Source organism: Diadema antillarum, unplaced genomic scaffold, assembly GCF_040938485.1.
Source record: "Diadema antillarum isolate AM-2024a unplaced genomic scaffold, OU_Dant_1.0 seq00001293_RagTag, whole genome shotgun sequence".
Lineage (NCBI taxonomy): Eukaryota > Metazoa > Echinodermata > Echinoidea > Diadematoida > Diadematidae > Diadema > Diadema antillarum.
The window spans coordinates 715,913-738,027 of record NW_027272072.1 but is presented as its reverse complement, the minus strand read 5'-3'; the positions used below and the strand labels follow the sequence as shown (position 1 = coordinate 738,027).

The window sequence follows — 22,115 nt, the reverse complement described above, 5'->3', positions numbered from 1 at the left end:
CAAAGTGTACCCCTGTTGTTTGCCCCCATTCCACCCACCTTCCTCCTCTTCTCCCTCTGAGCCCTCAGCAGACCAGAAGTCATCGTCCCGCTGGCTTCCTTCATCATCGGCATCCGCATCTTCTTCCTCTTCCTCTTTCAACGAGTCCACTCTCTCTCTCTCCTCCGTGGTGCTAGCCTTCTCTTCTCCCACCCCGTCAACGTCCGCATCTTTTGTGGGTTCGCTGGCAACCTCCTGAGGGACAGCTTGACTGGACGGTGCAGCTTCTGTTGCAGGGCTCGTTTCCATGACAACTGCTTCCTCCTCCACCACTTTGTTCTCCTTCTCCTCTTCCTCCTCTTCTTCTTCTTCCTCCTTTTCTTCTTCCTCCTCCTCCTTTTCTTCATCAGCCTCCTCGGGAGCTTCTTGGGGTCTGGCTGATTCCACCACTTGCTCTTCCACCCTCTTCACAGACTCCTCCACTACTGCTGCCTTCTTGTCTGCTGCTGCTGCTGCTGAGGCCTGAGGCTGAGAGGTCTGTCCAGAGGGAGGGGCTGCTCTCACTGGAACAGCTGATTCAGGCTTGCTGACAGTCTTCTTAGCTGGTGCTTTCGTGACAACTTCTTCCTCTACCAGAATGAAAAACGACGGAAATGAGTCAGCAGTTTTCAATGAATTTGTGACAACAAGGAAAAGTAGAAATTACGCGGTGCGTAACATATGTCCCCGCCGGAAGTAGCATTTTGTAACAAAATGTGCAATATAGGTAAAAAATCAAGGTCAAAGGTCAAAGAAGTCAAAGGTCAAAATTCTGTGTAGAAGTTTTGAAGCCCTCACCTAGCGCCATCACATAAAGCAAATGGAATCGAAATTGGGTTAGAAATGGCGAAGGAGTAGCATTTTGTAGCCAATGTACAATATAGGTCAAAAATCAAGGTCAAAGGTCAAAGAAGACAAAGGTCAAAATTCTGTGTAGAAGTTTTGAAGCCCTCACCTAGTGCTATCACATAAAGCAAACGGAATCGAAATCGGGTTAGAAATGGCGCAGGAGTAGCATTCTGTAGCAAAATGCACAATATAGGTCAAAAATCAAGGTCAAAGGTCAAAGAAGTCAAAGGTCAAAATTCTGTGTAGAAGTTTTGAAGCCCTCAACTAGTGCCATCATATAAAGCAAACGGAATCGAAATCGGGTTAAAAATGGCGAAGGAGTAGCATTTCGTAGCAAAATGTACAATATAGGTCAGAAATCAAGGTCAAAGGTCAAAGAAGTCAAAGGTCAAAATTCTGTGTAGAAGTTTTGAAGCCCGCACATAGTGCCATCACATAAAGCAAACGGAATCGAAATTGGGTTAGAAATGGCGAAGGAGTAGCATTTTGTAGCAAAATGTACAATATAGGTCAAAAAAATCAAGGTCAAAGGTCAAAGAAGTCAAAGGTCAAAATTCTGCGTAGAAGTTTTGAAGCCCTCACCTAGTGCCATCACATAAAGCAAACGGAATCGAAATTGGGTTAGAAATGGCGAAGGAGTAGCATTTTGTAGCAAAATGTACAATATAGGTCAAAGGTCAAGGTCAAAGGTCACGACTGAAATTCTGTGTAGAAGTTTCAAAGCTCCCATGTAGTGCTATCATATAAAGCAAACAGAATCAAAATTGGCTCATAAATGACAGAGAAGTAGCAAATTGAAGATTTTGATCACACACGGACGCACACACGGACACACGGACACACGGACGGACGGACACACGGACGGACACACGGACACACACACGTACGGAGCCCGTTTCATAGTCCCCTGCTCGAACTCGTTCGGCGGGGACAATAAAACCTGACATATCAGGGCAATAACCCCTGAGGGCAATTGCCCCCCCCCCCCCCCCCCCCCCTCCTTCCAGCTAAATAGTGGTTTATTGTGATAAGGTTGGAGTACAGATTAGGGTTAGGGTTAGGGTTAGGATTGGGTTCAGGATTAGGGTTAGGGTCAGGGGAAGGGTCCGGGGAAATTGCCCAGGGAGGAATTGCCCTAGACTCGAACCTGAACTTCATTTTTTTTTTTTCAAAATTGGTTGATGAATTTCTCATATTGAGTAACCTCAGGTTTTTACACAGCATTTTTAAGCTATAAAGTGTAAGTGAGATACATAGTATTCAGTTGAATAAAGCAAATTGAAGGGAGTAATTGCCCTAGACCCAAACCTGAACTTGATTTTTTTTTTAAAAGAAATTGGTTGATGAATTTTTCATATTGAGTAACCTCAGGTCTTTACAGTATTTTGAAGTTACAAAGTGTAAGTGAAATACTAGTACATCATATTCAACTGAGTAAAGCGGATTGCAGGAGGAAATGGCTTTATCATACAGCATCATGGGATACATCATAATACTCCTGTCACCAAGCAGTCTAATGCAAGGGATACATATTTGTACTTAAGAGCTTTTAAAATAGAAAAAAAAAAACTTAATTCACATTGTACAAGCAAACAAACAATTCCCACAGGAAACAGAATGAATACATGTATGTCCTTAGGGTAGCTTATAATCACATACATTGTATGATGGTAACTCATATTGAAAAATGTGGCAGAGATTTGGTGATAAATTGATATTTCATTCATGGCTGTTGTGCAATATTTAACCACAAAAAGAAAGACCCTGCACCACAGGCACAGATGAAGACTCATTTTAGAGTATTTAGAAAACACTAGTTAAAACACAAAGGCATACATGTACAACTTGTATTTTGTATATGTATTAATAATCTAAAGTTTGATGTGTACAAAGTTGATGCTGATACCGCCCTTATGCTGATCCTTTACTCGGCGCACCAGTACATATTCACCTACACACTACTGTGTATCAGAAAGAAGCTACGAACATGTGTAGGACTTGCATCTGCAGGGGGGTGCTACCATGAATGGGAAATGATCATACTGGCCTACAAATTCTCAACTTAGTTACCAAATTACCTGTAATCTACAAGAAGCTTGTGATAGCACCTTCAAAGTCACTGCCTGACAGGTGTGAATTCATTTCCCTTGATCAGTGGACAATTTGTAAACTCTTTTGAAACCATATCTACAATGTACTCTACATGTACATCCACTCTCTTGCTCTGTACAGGTATTACTCTTGCCTGCATGAACATATACACTGTACTGTGATGTCCAAATGGTAGATTGAAGCTCGCGCAAAATCATTTTCACTATTGCTTTGAATTGTATTTATACATTTCCCATTTATGTAATTTTGTATGCTAAAGTAATCAGAGCCTTGTGGGAAGAGCATATTTAAGATTAACTGCATTGTATTGTATTTTGTACAGATATTGCAAGGTTATTGTTTCAAATTTCTTGGCAGGCAGCTACATTTGAACAATGGCATTTCACTGATGTGCATGGAAGAACATCTCACCATCCTCCTCCTCTTCTTCTTCCTCCTCCTCACTCTCCTCTTCTTCTTCTTCTTCACTCTCCTCCTCCTCCTCCTCCTCTTCGTCTTCATCGTCTTCCTGTGAAGCCTTCTTCGCAGCATCTTTCATCACTTTCATCATGGTCACCTTGTAGAAATGGAAAAGAAAAAATATCATAAGACTTTATTTCAGATAGAGGGAGAAAGACAGAAAGGTGCAATTACAAACATTGTAGCTTACATGATGCAGTAAATGACTACCCATGAATGCCAAAGGCAAAATGGATTGGTAAGAAAAGAGTTTACAAAAGCCATCCAAGTTTGAATTCATGGTCTAGTGGAGATGTCACCTGTTCAGAGGAGTTCGTAGGTTTGAATCCTGCTCGAGTATGTACGCCTATGATTTTTCATCATGGCTACTACTAAAACACTGATCAATTCAGTGCATATTTACGTCGATGTAGGGCAATTTGTCAATCAGTTGCAATGAAAACATCTCAACCAAAGAATTTCATGAATTCAAGTAATTATGCAGTATCTGCTGCATGCTATAAGGATTAGAGCCAACACTTGCTGTAGGGCGAAAGCTCGGTGGTCTAGTGGAGATCACACCTGTCCGGAGATCAGGTTGTAGGTTTGAATCCTGCTCGAGTATGTATGCCCATGATTTTTTTATGATGACTACTACTAAAACACTGATCAATTCAGTGCTTATGTACATTGACGTAGGGCAATTTGTCCATCAGTAGCAAAGTCATTCAAGTTTTGGTGGACTTGATTTGCGAGATAACAATGTGGTGGGGGGAAAAAAGCATTCTACAAGTGAATTAAATTCTAATTTGTAATGGCACAGCACCAAAAATCTCTATGATATAAACCTGCCACATGCACAACAAAGAAAGAAACAATTTTGCAACCTTGCACAGCATTTATAATGACTGCAGGCAACAAATGTATGAAAAAACAAAGAAGAGAAGATTATTAGTGATCAAATAGCTGTCAAGATTATATCATGCCTAGTAGTAGAAACATGCTTCATACAACATACAAGGTACAACTCATCTCCTTTAAAATGCCACTAGTTTAGGATGCAATCTTTACCCTCTTGGGTTCTGTATCATTTTCCCATCTAGCCTACACCCATTTGCATCAAGAGAAGTGGACAGATTCATGTACAATATACTTGAACATCTGGGTTTTAGGGCAAAGGTTAGTAGGCCTACAGGATGCAAACAAACAAATAAACAAACTAGAAAAGCACTCAAAGAGCACAGACCTCCGTCAAGCACTATGCTCAAAATGGCCCTATTTCCCATGATAAGAAGACGTCCAGAAATAAAAAAAAAAAAATCCTGGATTCAGATGGTCATCTAGATTACATACAAAATTTAATCATCTGCTCCATGTGTTATGATCGACTTTTCCTGAAAATTTCATCCAAATTGATTCATAACTTTTTGAATTATTTTGAAAACAAACAAATGGACAAACAACTATTAAAACACTAGCAAAACATAACCTTCGCAACATAACATTTCAGCATCAGTATTTTGAAGGTACATTGTAAATGTTGAATATACAGCTTGTATATATAGCAAACAACCACTAAACCTGGTCATATAATGAAAATTTATGGCAGAATCTAATGCAGGTGCCACTAAACAATTTGACTTCAGAGAGTGCAATTGTTGAGAGCAAAAATGGTGGATCACTACATTATAAACTCCATTGTTCATTCAAGGGCTCTTAAAACAGACTTCATATTGATTGCTTTACCCTAACAAAATTTTACATCTATATAATCATATACAAATAAACTTGCCTTGTTAAGTAAGCTCAATAAGAGGGTATAAATTTGTAGACAAATTATCATATCTACAATTCCAATCAAGTAATCACTTGGAATTGAACACTCCTGAGTGCCGTGGTACTTTTGAAACTGCACATTCATAGCAGTTTCATTAAAATCACACTAACATCATGCACAAGTTCTGGCAGGCAGCATGCTATTATAAAATGATACTTTGTCTCATTTCCATGAACAATGTTCATTAATTTCATTATCATTTGGATGATGGAAACACAGCTTTTTGTTTTTCATTTCATCACAATTCTGTCTCCATGTCCACATTGCACTGCCGACTTTCATGCAAAAGGAAATTTGAGAAACAAAATGAAAGACTTCCTCAAAGTCTTCTAGATTTCTTGCAGCATTCTTGAAAGCAAACAAACAAGTGAGTTGCAACCTCTTTCCTTTGGGCATTCCAGAGCTAGCAGGCTTACTCACACAGTTTGGATTACAACGGCGCCACCCTCTGGTCAGATATGTCCAGTCACACCTCTATCTCTAGGCTGACCCAAGTTTAATGACCCCCAGTTGAGCAATAATTGTCCAGCTTTCACATTGCCACTTTCACTTCAAAATCATTTCTACTCATCTGGAGACCATTATACTTGTTTGTGTATATATTGAACATTGTATATTGTATCAGTTCTGATCTGTGATGTTCTTTTTTTTCTTTTTAAGAGACAAAGAAACCAGCAGTCTCTGTTCCTTGTGATGATTACGTATTTTTAAGAGCTGTCAGTTTTTGTTACGAGTTTTAAATAATACCCTATTACAAATATTTAGCTGAGTATCAATTTTTTTTTCCTTTCATTTTGTTTCCATTCTCATCTTCCTGATCCCTTGACCTCTGATAAATTGTTAACAAACCAAAAGCATTCAATCCATGGCTGTAGGTTTCTGCATAGTTTTCGGGTTGTCTGACAGTCCTTGAGTATCACTCTGGTTTGATACAAGTTATGCACACACACCAATCGCTGGGAAACTCAAAAACATAAAACCACATACAAAGTTGTACTGGTATAATAAATAATACAATTCTGTGATCATCTAATTCATGAGGATAAAACCCACTAAGAATGACTTCCAATCACTGTTTCTGCCTATTGTGTTTCTTATGTAGATGATCATAAAACTGCCAATGCCATGACGAAGGGTATCTTTGACCAAGGAGGTTCAAGAGAATGGAGTCTCAACTGTCGTATTTCCTTTGAAGTCACGTTTGATGCCGCAACTCGAAAGTATTTGAAGCATGTGGCAAACTGGATCTGCGGCGCAGATAGGAAAACAATTGACTCATGTCTCATTGCATAATCATCAGCCACTTTCTAACAAAAATATGTCTTTGTGATGGTAATTACTTTTCGCAATCCCTACTTATAAAAGATAGGTCGTATATAATGGTAAAGACACGGGGATGCGCGAACAGAAATTGCGCAAAAAATGATGAAATGAAAATGAAAATTACTCGACTGGCCGTGCCCGGCCACTAATCTGATATATTTATTAATATAGAATTATACTCGAATATTATTCCATTTCAGTTTTATTTGGAGGAATTAAGTGGAAAAGTGATAAAACCGGCTTTCCAGGAGGGTACAGTTTTAAACACTTTCACATGATACAGCTCTGATTTACACTTTTGCACATATTTCTCGAAGGGATTGACCTTTGTTTAATGAGCTTTATCATTAAGTGAGATTTCGTTTCATTTAATAGATAAACAAGCAAAATATAGCCAACATTAAGTTAACGTTCAAAATGAATCTTCAGATTGCTGAGCAAGACGGCGGCATCAAACCCCGTCACCAAAGGCACAGATGCACCTGTGGAATTCTTTTGTACATCAATAGAAAAGTGACAACTGTTTGAATAATTACAGCTAGTTGGAACTCCATCTCTTAAACCTCCTTGCTTTGACACACCAAACTATGTATTGTGTTACATCTCTGTGTGTATATTCATACACCACCTGGAAACACTGTGTTGAAGTCCCAGTGTACAGAAGAGAAACACCCAATCCAACATTATCAGGGTACTGCCAGCTTTTGCATCTGACTCTATTAACCCATTGAGGACGAGCTGATTTTGTTATTCCCATAGACACCTGCCCGAGTACTCTCAGGCCTGTCTTCAACAGATTAACAGTGAGTGACTTTGATTTATCTACAGGCTGGTATGATCTGAATGCAACACTTAATATTTGTTCACACAGACATACACAAAACACCACACAAATTAAATGATATAAATACAAATCAGATGAAATGAAAAGATGATTAAAGGGAATACAGCATGCTGGGAATTAAACACACAGCAAATGAATTCACAGGTGAGCTACCACGGTATTACTTATCAAATTTATACACGATTTATTTTTTTTTGACATACATTTTTTAAAAGAATTTCATTCAACAAAATGAAACAGAGCTTTTGCATGCATGCATACTAGAATATAATGATATGTACTTTAATGTAAATATATAACTCCCTATTTATATATTTATATATGCAAAATGACTTTCAAAAATGTCATTCTATGCACATCTCAGCAGGAAAGACAAAAGCAGGCAGTTTGTGACTATGAATTCCCTTTATGCCTGAATTAAATCAGTCATTGATGACACTATCTGAAGATTGGCGACATCAAAACAGCAAAATCAAATAGAAAAAAAGTTATTTCACTATATGCTAAAAGAAAAGGTACACTGCTGATTTCTCTTCAGAATGACATTACAAATTATAAGACTTTGCAAGTGTTGCATAGACTTGAATACTTCTACTCACTACTTAAATCAACATTTGTAACTCCTTCTGAGATTCACTAGTTCTATCTGTTCTGTAGCATAAAAGCTGGCTACAATCAAACTAGAGAAAAATCAAGGCATATATGTATTTACATTTAACATAAGACACGAAAAAGTATCACTCCCAAAGAGAAAAAAACAGAGTTGTAAAATTTGCATTTTTACTTCTTTTTTTTCCCCCTAAAAATACTGTTGTCATCATTCTGAACAAATTTTCATATCAAAATTCATTTATTTCAACAAAGCACACAGTAACATAGCAATCAATGTTGATGGATATATTTTGAACTGAAAAACCACAAGAAATTGTAAGAAGTTGACAAACAATTTTGATAATCCATCTTACGACATTTACTTTGTGTCCCCTGCGTAACAATGCATTCCACCTCATCTATGAAAACATGGCAAGGTCACAGTGATCCAACTACGCAAATTTGCTGTTATGCTTATAAAGATGGCTAATATTGCACAATCATGCATGGTTCTTGACACATAATATACTCAATCATCTTGGAATACTTAGTCTCACAATCAAAACCCACCTCCTCAAAAACATGATCTACTAATTCTCCCCTACAAAACAAAACCTGCGAGTTGGCATGCACAGTTACTTCAGATTATCTGAACACAATACACGCATGTTCGACAAATGACTCAGCGCAGGAGGCAAGTTGGAGTGCACTGGTTTCGACATTCAAAGTGTAGCTTACAGCAGCTTTGCAGCAATATTCCTTCCTCACACGATTAACCTCTAGTGAATGGCATAATATCTACATGTATCATACACAACAGTTAACAAAAATCACAGATGCAACACAGAATTTTGCCTGTGATGATAAATCTGTTTCATTCGAGCTTTTGGAAAAATTAAGCCCTATGCCCTCAAAATCTCGTACTACGTCAGCACTTCACCACTGCAGGCATCCCAAACCAATGAAAGTCCCGATGAACTAAAAAGCGTACTTGTCAAGGACAATTTAAAGGGATCATACAGTTTTGGTTGAGACCTAATTTCGGGTTTCTAACATTTTTTGGTGAAATAATGAGAAACCTCTAATGAAATATGAAAGAGCATGTAATTCTATGAGGAATTCAACATTTATTTGATGAAAATTGGTTTTGAAATGGCTGAGATATCCAAAAAAGAGTGATTCTAATAAAGTGTGGGACCCACACTTTATTACGATCACTTTGTTTTACTTTGTTTTTGGATGTTTCAGTCATTCCAAACCCGATTTTCATCAAATAAACTTTGAATTCCTCTTAAAATGGTATGCTCTGTACTATATCATAAGTGTTTTTTTGGTATCTCGCAAAAAGTTTAAAGCCCAATTCTCATCTCCACCAATACTGTACCATCCCTTTAACTGTGTTTTTATGTTGGTACTTTCATGTCTAGGTGTGTGTGTGTGTGTGTGTGTGTTTTCCTAGCTCAATGCAATTCAATTCCAGATATCTTAAAACCACTTCAAGCAGTGAAATATACATACCAAATGCCCTTTCTTGCAGGATGCAGGTTATAATCACACAAGTTTTTAATAAATGACATCAATACTAAACATATCAACCAGCATGTCAGTAATAGTGTGCGGTGCGGTAAATAATGAGACTGCTATAGTATAGTTATACGTGTACATACATTGTAACTGTAATATGAATGATATGTAGAAAAAAAAAGGGCAAAGTAACAATACCACACAGAAAGATATGGATAGCAATAGACAGATTACAAAAAGGAGTAATATAATTAGAAGATGAGAGTATATAAAAATATGATATATATGTATATCCCCCAGGGAAAGTAAAAGCACATAGCTGATTTAGAATCAGGTGAAATAATACAATATGTTCATATATAACGGTTTATAGCAAAATAGCTCTCATTTACAGCATACATAGGCAGTGTCAAACTGCACAAAACACATTTGTCTCTCAATTCTCCTGCAGTTAAAGAATGGCACTGCTTTAAAACTTTCAGCCATGTGACGACCTCACCATGACCCCATGTCAAAGTTAATGCGCTGGTAGTGATTACGGTGATGTTGTAATCATTACCAATGGTTTCAAGGTTGCTTTTATTATTAGAAATTATGCTGCAAATTGTCTGCGCACTACTACATTTCTCTTGCATGCTATCAATGTGTTTTGCAAATATGCCAAATAAAACGTCCACAACATGAATACAACATTGTATAACCAGACTTTGGCTGATGAAACAAATCTGCTTGTTTTCTACAAAAAAATGGTAGCTCTACTTCACTGATAAAATCAAATTTCTGGTCACGTGACCCCACTAAGGGTCAATTAGTGCGTGATAAATAATTGATGTTTAAAATCATCTTGCATTAACAGTGAAGTCTTTCAAGGCCACATAATAGTCTGAAGAAAAGAATATCCATTCAGCACTTGAGGTTGACATAAGGTCATAAGGTCATAAGGTCACACTCTAAAGTCTGTATCCCAGTCTAAGGCACTTCTTGCCATTGCACCGAAAATTTGACCGAGCACAATCACAATTTGCAAATGCCGTTGCCACACAAGCCTCGGAGAGGGAGATAACGTGGCACAACCTCGAGGCTGTGCTGGGAAGGGGGGAAGGTCAGGGGTCGTACGCAGCAAACCTGTGCAGGGGTCGGGGCTCTTACTTGCCGACCTTTGCCACGCTCACCTTGATGGTGTTCATGATGAGGTTGAGGACCTCGCCACCCTTGTAGCTCTCGCTGGCGTCGATCTCGCTGCGCAGGGAGTGGTAGACGTTGTTCATCACCTTCTTGACCTGTAGTGAAAGAATCGGCAGGAAAAGTGTGGGTCAAGACCACACGGAAGTCATGGTGGGGGCTACTGGAGGGGTGTGATTCAATCATATCATTCATTATTTCAATTGAAATGGATACATCTCACATGGCTGCTAAGGAAGCGATAATACATCTGAATGTAGGCAAGCACAGGGCTGATGGATTCACGTCCCTTCTTGGGGGGCATTATATCAACTGTTTTGTGAGTGATTTTCGCTGACAAATCTGCTCTCAGCCAATCACAAGCAAGAATTTCAGTAGCTTATAAACAGTTGTCAGTGACTGACAAGTTTCATGAAATGCTGCCCCTGAACTCAGCTCCTGGTGAGAACTCCAGGGGTCTGTTGTGTAATAACCTGAGAAAAACTCTGGCAAGAAATGAGAACTCAGGTTGATATGATACTGCCATTGATTTCAACAGTGGAAAAACTCTGTTAAAAATCAACCTGAGTCTTTTTCATGTCAAAAGTTTTAAGCAACAGGTTGCAGGAGGGGTGTAATTCAGTAACACCATTCAAAGTTTGAGTTGCAAGGATTCATTTCACATGACCACTATTAACCCGTTGTGGACGGTTTGATTTTGCTACAACATGCATTTTCCATTTGCGTATACTCTGGACTCGTCCTCAATGGGTTAAAGGAAGCAATAATAGGTCCGAACATAGGTATTAAACCAAAGGGCCAAAGGCTCTAGGTCCCCTCCTGAGCACAGAGGCAATGTGAATACATTTCTGTGTTTATTGGTATATGTATTACTGATGCTGCTGGCAGACTTGAACCTGTGGCCTTAAGATTCAAAATCTGTGATCTTAACCACTGAGCTGCAACAGTTTCCCACTTTGACAAGACCATTTTTGTTCTATTCACTGGTACTGAATAATTTCTTTTCATACTCATCAAGATTGAAGTATGCATGTCACATCCATCTACAGTGTTTAGTCATGTCAAATTCTTGAGACAGTGAAAATTGTCATTTTGTAAATTGTGATAGAAATGCGTTTTTGGTTGTTGTTTTTTTTTTCCAGAGATAAACACAGACTTTAATAAAGAGCAATGGAGGAAACAAAACATACACATAACACATACACAAAACATACACAAAACACATATATAAAATTTGGAAGTAAACACACAGTGGGAGGGACAAGAATACAAAGAGAGAGAAGGAAGGGAGAGACAGAGAGATGGGGAAAAAGAATGGAAAAGAAATGGAGAAATGAAGGATAAAGATATTAAAGATATAGACAGAACCAGTGCCGTATATTATTAAGAGAGTCTGGCCAACTGCTAATTTGGACGCCATGTCGTTACCGCGCGTATTACGCGTCACAGGATTAGCGTGTACGCTCAGACGTAACAAAATAACCAAGCCAAATAAGGGGCAGTTAACAATGGGCATTGCGTATGAGCGCACTTCAGTAACGACATGGCGCCTGTACATATGTAGGTCACGGGACCAGCTTTTGACCAATCACAGGCTTCAAAACACGTAAGCCAAAAACCGAGTTGGCCAGACTCTCTTAATATACGGCACTGGACAGAACAAAATGAAAGGAGTGAAGGCTAGAAGAAGGGTCAATGAAGAAAGAAGAAAAATGGAGGGAGAGAGAGCAAGAGGGGATGAGAAGAGAGAGAGAGATAGAGTGAGTGACGGGGGGGGGGGGGGGGGGGGGGGCTAACCTCATCCACGATGCTGGATTGTGGTATCGTTGCTGACGACGCGGCAGCAGCTGCCTTCTCTTGGATCAGCTCTTTGATTCTCGTCTCGTAGCGCTCCTTCATGCTGACGGCTCCAGAGTGCAGACTCTCGTACTGGGTGAGGAATAAAACAAAAGGACATCAACGAAGATAAATGACTGTTGCATGCCATGGTACAAATTGGAAATCAAGCAGTACATGATATAGTTTCTGGAGAGATGCAAATGATCACTTCAAATATTGCCATGCTGTGCTTACTACAGTATTAATCATCAAACAGAGGGTAAATCAACAATATTAAGTGGTGAAAGATATCTACGCAGAGAGACTGAAACATTCTGAGCAGTATCTTCATACCTACTTGCTTAACTGTAACTCGGTAATGAAATTTTTTTTTTTTGCCTCTATACTTCAAAATATGGACAAGTTTCCAAAAACAAAATGAATTCCCTTTCACAGAGAGATAGGGCAGTATCATTTTAATTACCAAACTTGGAAATGCCATGGTTAACAGAAGAACAAAAATGCAGGAATTTCTTCCACTACACTTGTGAATATTCATGGGTCATTGGTCAAAGAGTGAATTCCCTTGGAAGACAGAATTTTGGCCAAATGTGCTCTGTATGAGCTTTTCTTTATCCCTTCTCCAAACTCGCGCCTATGACTGATGGAATTCAAGTGCCTATTGATTTGCACTCATTTAACTTTGTATAACAAGTAACAAATATATACTTTTCTCAATACAGAGGAAGTTTCAAGGCCATTGTCTTTTACATTTGAATGCTGGCAAAAGTAAATTGACGCATTTATTATGTATACAAAGCCGTGGCCTCTCTGCTATACTGAGACATCTTTTTGGTCCATTTGACTAGACCCTTTACTCAGCAGTTTTTTAGTAATATTGCCCTCTGAAAAAGTGCTTTGAACATAACACCATGCAATCTCCCCCATACTTCTTCCACTGGTGAAGTCTTTGAAATGGACAGTGACAAGCAGTGATGACACTTAAGAAGTCACCTCATCTCTCTGGAATAACGATTTGCAGCTTCTCTACAAAAACTTACATGTATCTCTACGCATGATGACATAATCTCTGTATCAAATTAAAAGACATATGAAGGTTTCTTGCTCTACTTCTTTTTTATATAAGCTTCATCAGCTTATATGGGAAGTTTGTATCGAATTATCATTACAAAAGAGGAACGTGTTGGCAAATGGTAAGTTTACAGAATGAGCAAGCATCGTTCACACTCACCTTTTCTTTCCAGACTTCCATCTCGTCCAGCTGTTTCTTCAGTGATCCCACTTCGTCCTTGTTGTCGTGGTTCGAGCGGAGCGTGATCATCTGTGTGCCAGGGGGAAAAGAGAGATAGATAGAGAGAGAGAGAGAGAGAGAGAGAGAAAGAGAAGGAGAAAGAGAGAGAGAGGAGAGAGGTGGGGATAAAGCCAGGCAGTTTGCAGGTGGTGCCAGCAATTTGATGCAAGATTTGGGTTTTGTGGGAGCACTGCTGCAGGCATCAAAATCACGGTGATTGTAACCACGGTGATGACAGTGGTAAATGATAAAACAATAGTGATGATGATGATGATGATGATGAAGAAGAATGATGATGGTCATACTGATAAAGACAAGGGTTGTGAAAGGAATGATGACAATGGAATTGACATTGGTGACAGCATTACTACGTGTAGTTATGATGCTGAAGGTGATAATGATCATATTGATAAAGATGCCAAAGATGATGATGATGGTAATGACAAGTATGAAGGTGATTACAATGTCGGTTGTTAAGACTCTGATGTGAGAGATGATGATGGTAAAAGAAATGGGTATGACACTGATAACAGTATTGATGTTAAAGGGCAACTACAAAAATGACTATGATGAGGTGGTGGTAATGTTGTTAATGATGATGGTGATGATGATGATGATGGTGATGATGATGGTGACGATGGCACTGATTACAATGTTGAAGATAATGTCCTTTCCACTGTCACTGAGGCGACAAGGAGTATGTACCATGGACGTTGTTGTGATCATCAAAATATATGTTCCCCCAAGCAAATGCTGATTAGTGCATGATTCACAAAGTGTAGACAAATACACGCAATGCATCCGCAATACAGTTTTAAATGTGTTATTGACTGCCAAGTTTAGATTTATCCCAAACATACAATGTAAATGACACACTACAGAGGAAAAAGATGGCTAAATATCTGGGACCCTGAGAAAATTGAATTCTTTCATAACAAATAACAATGAAAAAAATAAAACAAACAAAACTGACACTGCATACTGATGTTGTTCACAAGCACAAGAGGGAAGACATGGTTAAAACTATGGAACCCTGGGAAAATTTGGTTTTTCTACATAATGAAAAATGTGAGAAAAACTAGATACTGGTGACAGTCACAAACAAAAATGACCAACAAAACAGGTTTGAAACTTAATTTGTCATCACTGTGTAGCCAACTATTTTATTCTACAACTCCAGTGTCTAGGGATGGTTTGCCTGTTTTTCACAACTATCCCCTGCAAGGAACCACAAATACAGGGTGGCCCAGAAAGAACGGAACACCTAAGATCTTTAATTGCAGCAATATTTTTGCAAATATGTTATCATTTTGCATGCTATTGGAAAGGCCATTCTTTTTCCAATAGAATGACACCAAGCTCTTTAATGTTGGTGGATGCGTTATGATTTTAGGACCATTTTTGTCAACCATTGCAATTTTCAAAATGTGATCATTTTGCACTCTCAGAGATACCGAAACCAGAGAGAATTCTGCTTGCCGTAGAACCAGTAGCGTTCACAATGTGTAGAATGTGGTTGTCATTGTCCGTTACCATTGTGAATGAGACGACCTGATGACAATAACACCATCCGCCCCACATTCCGCACATTGTGAACAATACTGGTTCTATGGCAAGCCGAATTCTCGCTGGTTTCGGTATCTCTGAGAGTGCAAAATGATCACATTTTGAAAATTGCAATGGTTGACAAAAATGGTTCTAAAATCATAACGCATTAACCAAAATTAAAGAACTTGGTGTCATTATATGGGAAAAGGAACGGCCTTTCCAATAGTATGCAAAATAGTGACACATTAACAATCATATAGCTAAAATTAAAGATCTTAGGTGTTCCGTTCTTTTTGGGCCACCCTGTATAATGTCTTAAAGTTGGTGGCACCAAATCTGTAAAATGGGGAAGGCTAATGAGTAAAAAATGTTGATGATGATGACATCATATAAATGATAATGATACAGACATATGAAGAAAATTCTACTGAATGAAAGAAAAAAAAAGCAAAACATCACACTCAACAAAAATAAATATGCAAATGCCACTGACAAAAAAACAAACAAACAAAAAATACAAACAGAAAGCAGCTGCAAAATGAACGTCAGGCAAAGAAGCACAGCAAAACCTAATGAAAAGAGTTATTGAAATTCTTGGCAATCTACAGACCTTCACAGGCCACTTTCCTGAATCAATTTCCCCTCATTCCACACCAGATACAAGTATTTCACTGGATAGTTTTCGCGTTTTCATACATGTCTCATCCTACAGAATATAACAGTATGTCTACATGTGTATAACAGTGACACTACACGTAGATGTGCTAGAATCAATGCCATACCAGACAAGGCACAGAAGTTGTTCCTTCACATTTTGAGCTGGTGTTTGATTGACAGTGTGCATCACTTGGCTGTCAAGAGGTACAGTTGTACATACAATTTCTGTTAGGGCCCTTTGATAGAATATAATCTGTTTTGTGATTGAGATAGATAAAATTTGAAGGTTCTTCGTATTCTACTGCCTAGTGTAATGCTCATAATATCCCTCTTTTAAACTGACACTGAGCACAACATTCATCACTTGGCTGTCTGGAGGTACATACAACTTCTGTTAAGGCACTTTGATAGAGAATAATCTGTTTTGTAATTGAGATAGACGAAATTTGAAGGTCTTTCATATTCTGATTTCTGGTGTAATGCTCTTAGTATCCCTCTTTTGAATTGACACTGAGCACAACATTCATCACTCAATGAGGGCATGACTCTGCTCATGGGAAAGCTGCATATATCGTATCTTACGGATTCATCGGCAGGGTCTTGGGCGGGGCTGCCTGAAGCTGGGGGTAAGGAGAGCTGACGGGGGGATGGGTTGGGGTGGGAGTTGGGAAGTGGTGACAAAACAAGAACAAAATCCCAGTAAACGTGAACCTTGATGTCGCCTTTGGGAAGATATTGCGTTTGAAAAGGGTTGTCCCTCCCTCCGACCTTGGAATAACTTTGTGATGGCTGCATTGAAAAATTCTTTCCAAGATTGATGGTTACTCAGTACAAATTGTGAGTTAATTTTTGAAATGAATGGTCCTTTGACATTCTACAGACATCCGGATGGCTCTCGTACTTTCCTCTTCTAGATACAGGTATATCCTGAAAGTATAGTTCACTTCTTCATAGTTGTTTATTCATGCAAGCTGACTTTTATATTATTCTGGTTTTTTTAATACATGGCAATGGAACAGGTGTGCCCCTTTCGTTGAGTGGTATGACTGATCAATTTTTGCAACACTGATAATTCTCACTATAATAAGACAGAGGAAAGGACTGCAACACAAGTTAACACATTGAACAATCAATACAACTTACTACATGTACAATTGCAACTGCCACAGCAACATCAAAATGGACTGAATGATTTGTAGTTGTAGCCTCATATAGTGTGTCAGAGGCCCAGAGAGACATGTAATTATCATGAATTGCAGTAACTGCAACTACTATGGCCTTTAATAAACTAAGAGCTTACACCTGATTGGAAGGTGTCTGGCTGCTGCCATAGCAACCGCATCTATTTCAAGTTGCAACTGTTATGTACTCTGTGTTTTACAACACGGAACCCCAGAGCTGCAATTGCAGTGAATTGATGTAAAGAGTATGATTGTGTAGAAAAGTCAGTCTTACTCTTTATACCTAAATGCACTAGATGCAAAAGGATTGTCTGGCAGTTGCCATAGCAACAATATCCCTTGAAGTTGCAACTGTTGTGAAGTCTGTGTTTTACAAATGGAACACCTGAGGTGCAATTGCAGCAAATCACAGTAAAGAGTAAAATTGTAGTATACATGTAGTTAGTCGTACTGTTCATATCTACTGAAGATGCAAAAAAAGAAAGAAAAAAGATTGACAAAAACTATTGGTTGAGGAAGGATGGACCAATGGATAGATGGAAGGATGGACAGATGGATGAATGGAAGGATGGATTGATTCGTAGGGGAACCAACCTTGGACTCGGTGGAGGCCAGCTTCCTGGATAGCTGCTCCTTCTCCTCCCGCAGGTCGCTCAGCTCCCGGTCATGCTTCTCTTTGGCCTGCTGGAGGAGGCGGTCAGAGCGGTCCCGCCACTGACCCTCCAGCTCTCTCTCCACCTGGGCAACCTGGTAACCATGACAACAGGAAATAGACAAATAAGGGAAAAAGAGAGAAAAAAGAGAAGAAAAATGAAAGGAATTATGTCATCAACAAACCTGATGGTGATTACTGTACATGTGGAAATTAAGTGGAAATTTTCGCGCATTTCGCGCAACCAGACGCTAGTGCAAAAATAAAAGCATGCGAATATTTTTGCATGCCATATGTTTCAGTAGTTAATGTCCTGATTCCGCAGAATCAAAACCACGCGAAATCCATCTTACCTGGCTGAGCGCAAAAATTACTCGCGTGAAAATATTCACTTTTACAGTATAAGCACCCATTGCTTCTCTATTATACTCTGCATGTTAACATTATGATGGTGATGAAACTATGATTGTTGCTCAAGAATCTACATGTAAAGGAATGTAATGAGATATTTTACAGTAACAACAATAACTATTACTGTTAATCAGTATACTTCTTATCATTATCAATATTTCGCAGTATTATCAGTATCGTAACTACAATCATGACTACAATGATGTTATCTAGGTTATTGTTACATGTGTGTCTCCATTATTAGAATTAGTTTTATCATTACTGTTATTATCATTATTATTACTATTGTTGAAGACATCATCTTTATAAGAAGTAGAAATATCGTTATTTTCACTATTGCCAATGATATTACCACTGTCATTATCATCTTTAGTTTGTTGTTACCAGTAGATTTAAGTATTATCAGGACTGTCAATAATGGTCATTATCAATGTCATTTTCATTATCTTTATTATTATCATTATCATTATGATCACACTAACCTGCTCTGCAGCCATGGCATCTGTGGAGGTCTTCTGAAGTCTCAATTTGCTCTTCAGTTGACTAATCTCATCCTATTCACACAATTCACCAACAGAAAAAGGAAAATTGTTCAAAAAATATGTAAAATTCTTCCAATAAATCAAGTACAAGCTTGTACACATTGCTTACTGGTGCCCAGAGAGGGGTCTATGTCATGAATTTGGATATAAATAGAAAAAATGATGAAATCAAAATGGCAGACCAAAGAGATTTCAAGTGAAATTTGACATGCATTATAAGGAGAAAAAGTTAGGCTCAAGAGATATTGCTCTGATAAAAGAAACTGACAACGAGTTGCCTGTTGAAGCCTGGACTGCAGTCAAAATCTTGCTGCTCTTCTTTTATATTTTGCTTGAATTACAGCACTATGGTGAAAATAAAAGGAAACAGAACAAAACACTGTCTGACATTCAAATCTTTACAGATAGAGATTAATTTTATAACTTCATAACTAAGGAAATCAACCCACTGAGAAATACAACTCAAGTGCATGTATGCTACACTCAAAAGAAAATTAAAATAAAAGAGACAGAATTCTGATACATTTGAAATAACAAATAAACTTAACAAGGTAAACTACAGTAGTTCTTGACTACACTAATATCAAAATAAAGACAAAAGGAAATAAAGAAATAAAAATCTCTCCAAATGAAACAATAAATGCCAAGCAGAAAATAAACTGGTATAACTGAACAATCAAAACACAGATTGAAATGATAGAAATTGTATTAGTTGCACACACTAGCTCAAAATGAAAGTCTTGATTAGTAACACATAAACTACAATTCAAAGGGACGACTAACTAAGAAAAATTGAAATTTTCAACTTCCATGGATTGAAAGAATGGCCTTGAAAGAAAGGTTGATTTAAAAATCTTTAACTTAAATGATGAATTCTATGGAAAAAAGAAATGGGTGGGAATAGATCCAAGTTTCCCATACCTCGTACGTCCTTTTCATTTCATCTACATCCTCCTCGGATCTTTGCTTTTCGGCCGCTGCTTTCCTCTTCCGGTCAATAAGATTCTGGAAGTTTCGTTGGAACGAGGATGAGCGTGGGGAAAGAGAGAGGAAAATGGCAGGTGAGAGGTGTGTTTTTAAAGGCCACTCATCTCAAGTCAGCTGAATGTTAAAGTGTCTGGATTGTATATACAGCCCTGAGGTAATTGTCAGGTGTTTCTCATTAAATGCTGGGGAATGGGAATATCGCCCCTTTAATGGGCTCTTTACATAGTCTTAGAGGCACGTTGAGAGGTTGTGAAGTTAGAGGCAAAATGGCACAAGCAGACAATATTGCAGGCAAATGGCTGACGTCATGTCTGTTTCCTGTTACATTTCTTCTCAGTACTTTGACGAGCAGGGATTTCTTTTCCTTCCTCATTTTCTGTCACAATTGTCTCATCTCATTTCCTCTTGTAACTCTGATGGATAACGATTGATTTTCCCCCCAACTGTTGTTCCCTTTTCATCATCGCTGTCACATTTCCTTTTTCCACATTGGAGCATTGACAAGCACCGATTGCTTCCCTGGTATAAGTGCATGTCATTCTCTTTCTTTCCACAGTAATATTAAGGACCTCATCCAATCAATCATTTGCATCTTTGCCTGGCACCTTCTGTTTCACCTCTGTATCAGCTCTGTGGGTCTACAGTTGTCTCTTTTTTTCTGTCGAGAGCATAGACACGAGAGCTCTGGACACATTTCCATTTGGGTCATCTCAATTTCACACACAGAAAGCAAGCAAAGGTATTTTCACACAAATCCAAAAGAGCAAATCACAGAACACGACATATATTCACCGATACAAGCATGCGCACAAATATCTGTAATATCTGCTGCATGCATAAACAAATATCACACTTCACAACTTACACATAGGAACAAGGAATATCTCACGTCCGACAACTAATTACCAGTCTCAATTTACTCATTTTTGCTTTGGACAGTAATTCGGCACTAATACTAAATCAGAAATTTTAAATATTGCAGAATTTGGTCTAATTTCTCGCAGAGGAGACATGAAAACGTTGGGTGAAAGTCTGCAACATCCCAGTTTACACTGGCTTTTTCCCTTCAATATGCATACAATTTGCATAATACATTTTGAATGATACAAAAACCTGAAATGGTCTGAATAATGTCCAAAAACTTTTCAGATAACTGCTCCTCCAAAGTCTGACAAGTGTAGACTTAAAAAGACATTGTATTTGACTCATTCAGGTGTTTGATAAGACTATGAAAGAAAGTTTCAAAAAGTTTTTTTTTTCTAAGGTATTTGTGAAAAACTGCTTGGATTAAATTATTGATGTGCTTGTGCACTAAGCTCAAACTTTTGGGCAATGTCATTTGCATTCAGTGCAAAACTCCCCCTAAAACAGCAACAAGAAATTAAAAGTTTGAATGCAAAAACAAATGAACACCATTTTCAAAGCTACTTTGTATTACAGTAAAGTTGAAGATATCATTAAAATCATCACATATGTTTCAGTGATTTCCTTTGTTTTTTAGTAGCTTGAATCTCAAATATCTCAAGTTGATAAAAAAATAGATATACACGTACTGTATCAGTCTTTACATTTACACTCCTCATATCTCAATCCTCATTTCAGTTAGACAACCCCATTCAGATGTGTAACAGATACTGTATGCTACAGTCCCACATATAGGCCACTATGATACAATGAGGATTACACAATCCCCAAACAATGACAGTTACAGGACGACTGTGCCGACTAGAGAACAAAACGGACTATGAAATGTGCTGACTGCCAAACAAGAAAAAAAAACAAAGCAAAAAAAAAAACCAACACACCACATACATTAAGAGCTACTGAGGAAAAGTGGCAATTGCACCTTAATGCTTTGTGTACCTCGAGTCCTGATTGGCCCACAGAAAACCCCATAGCATTGTACACGCAGTCCAAAGTCACTGGCACAGAAAGGGTAAACCCTGTTATTTAAAGCAACACCAACCTTCTCCAGATTATCCTTCTCAATCTTGATCTCGGAGAGTTCTTCCTCCAGCGAGGTCACGCGGTTCTCCAACTGCTTCTTAAGCTGTCTCTCATCCTTGAGCGACCTCAGTACCTCCGTGTATCGGTTGTCGTTTTCTGTATGGGGGGGGGGGGGGGGGGGGAGGGGGTTAGTGGGGTCAGACATATATATTGTGGGTGCGCTTTCAATCTACTTCTGTAAATGCACAAATATTCACTGTTCGATAATTTTCATAGTCTTTGATCTACTTTTGGCTACGTATCATGTGCAAGAATCTTTTGTCTTGTCAAAATCAGTAGAAA

General features: G+C 38.4%; 1 protein-coding gene across 1 annotated transcript in view; it reads right to left on the bottom strand.

The window, feature by feature from the left end:
• The window catches only part of LOC139708012 (FK506-binding protein 15-like), a 144,650-nt gene that overhangs the window by 5,625 nt on the left and 116,910 nt on the right, over positions 1–22,115 (bottom strand). Inside the window, exons 20-28 of the mRNA XM_071620003.1 lie at positions 21,793–21,929; positions 19,761–19,844; positions 18,780–18,851; positions 17,829–17,981; positions 13,789–13,878; positions 12,516–12,647; positions 10,709–10,816; positions 3,391–3,535; positions 39–608 (exon numbers count right to left, since the gene is read on the bottom strand). Of these exons, the coding sequence (XP_071476104.1) occupies positions 39–608; positions 3,391–3,535; positions 10,709–10,816; positions 12,516–12,647; positions 13,789–13,878; positions 17,829–17,981; positions 18,780–18,851; positions 19,761–19,844; positions 21,793–21,929 (1,491 nt within the window). The remainder of the gene's footprint in view (positions 1–38; positions 609–3,390; positions 3,536–10,708; positions 10,817–12,515; positions 12,648–13,788; positions 13,879–17,828; positions 17,982–18,779; positions 18,852–19,760; positions 19,845–21,792; positions 21,930–22,115) is intronic.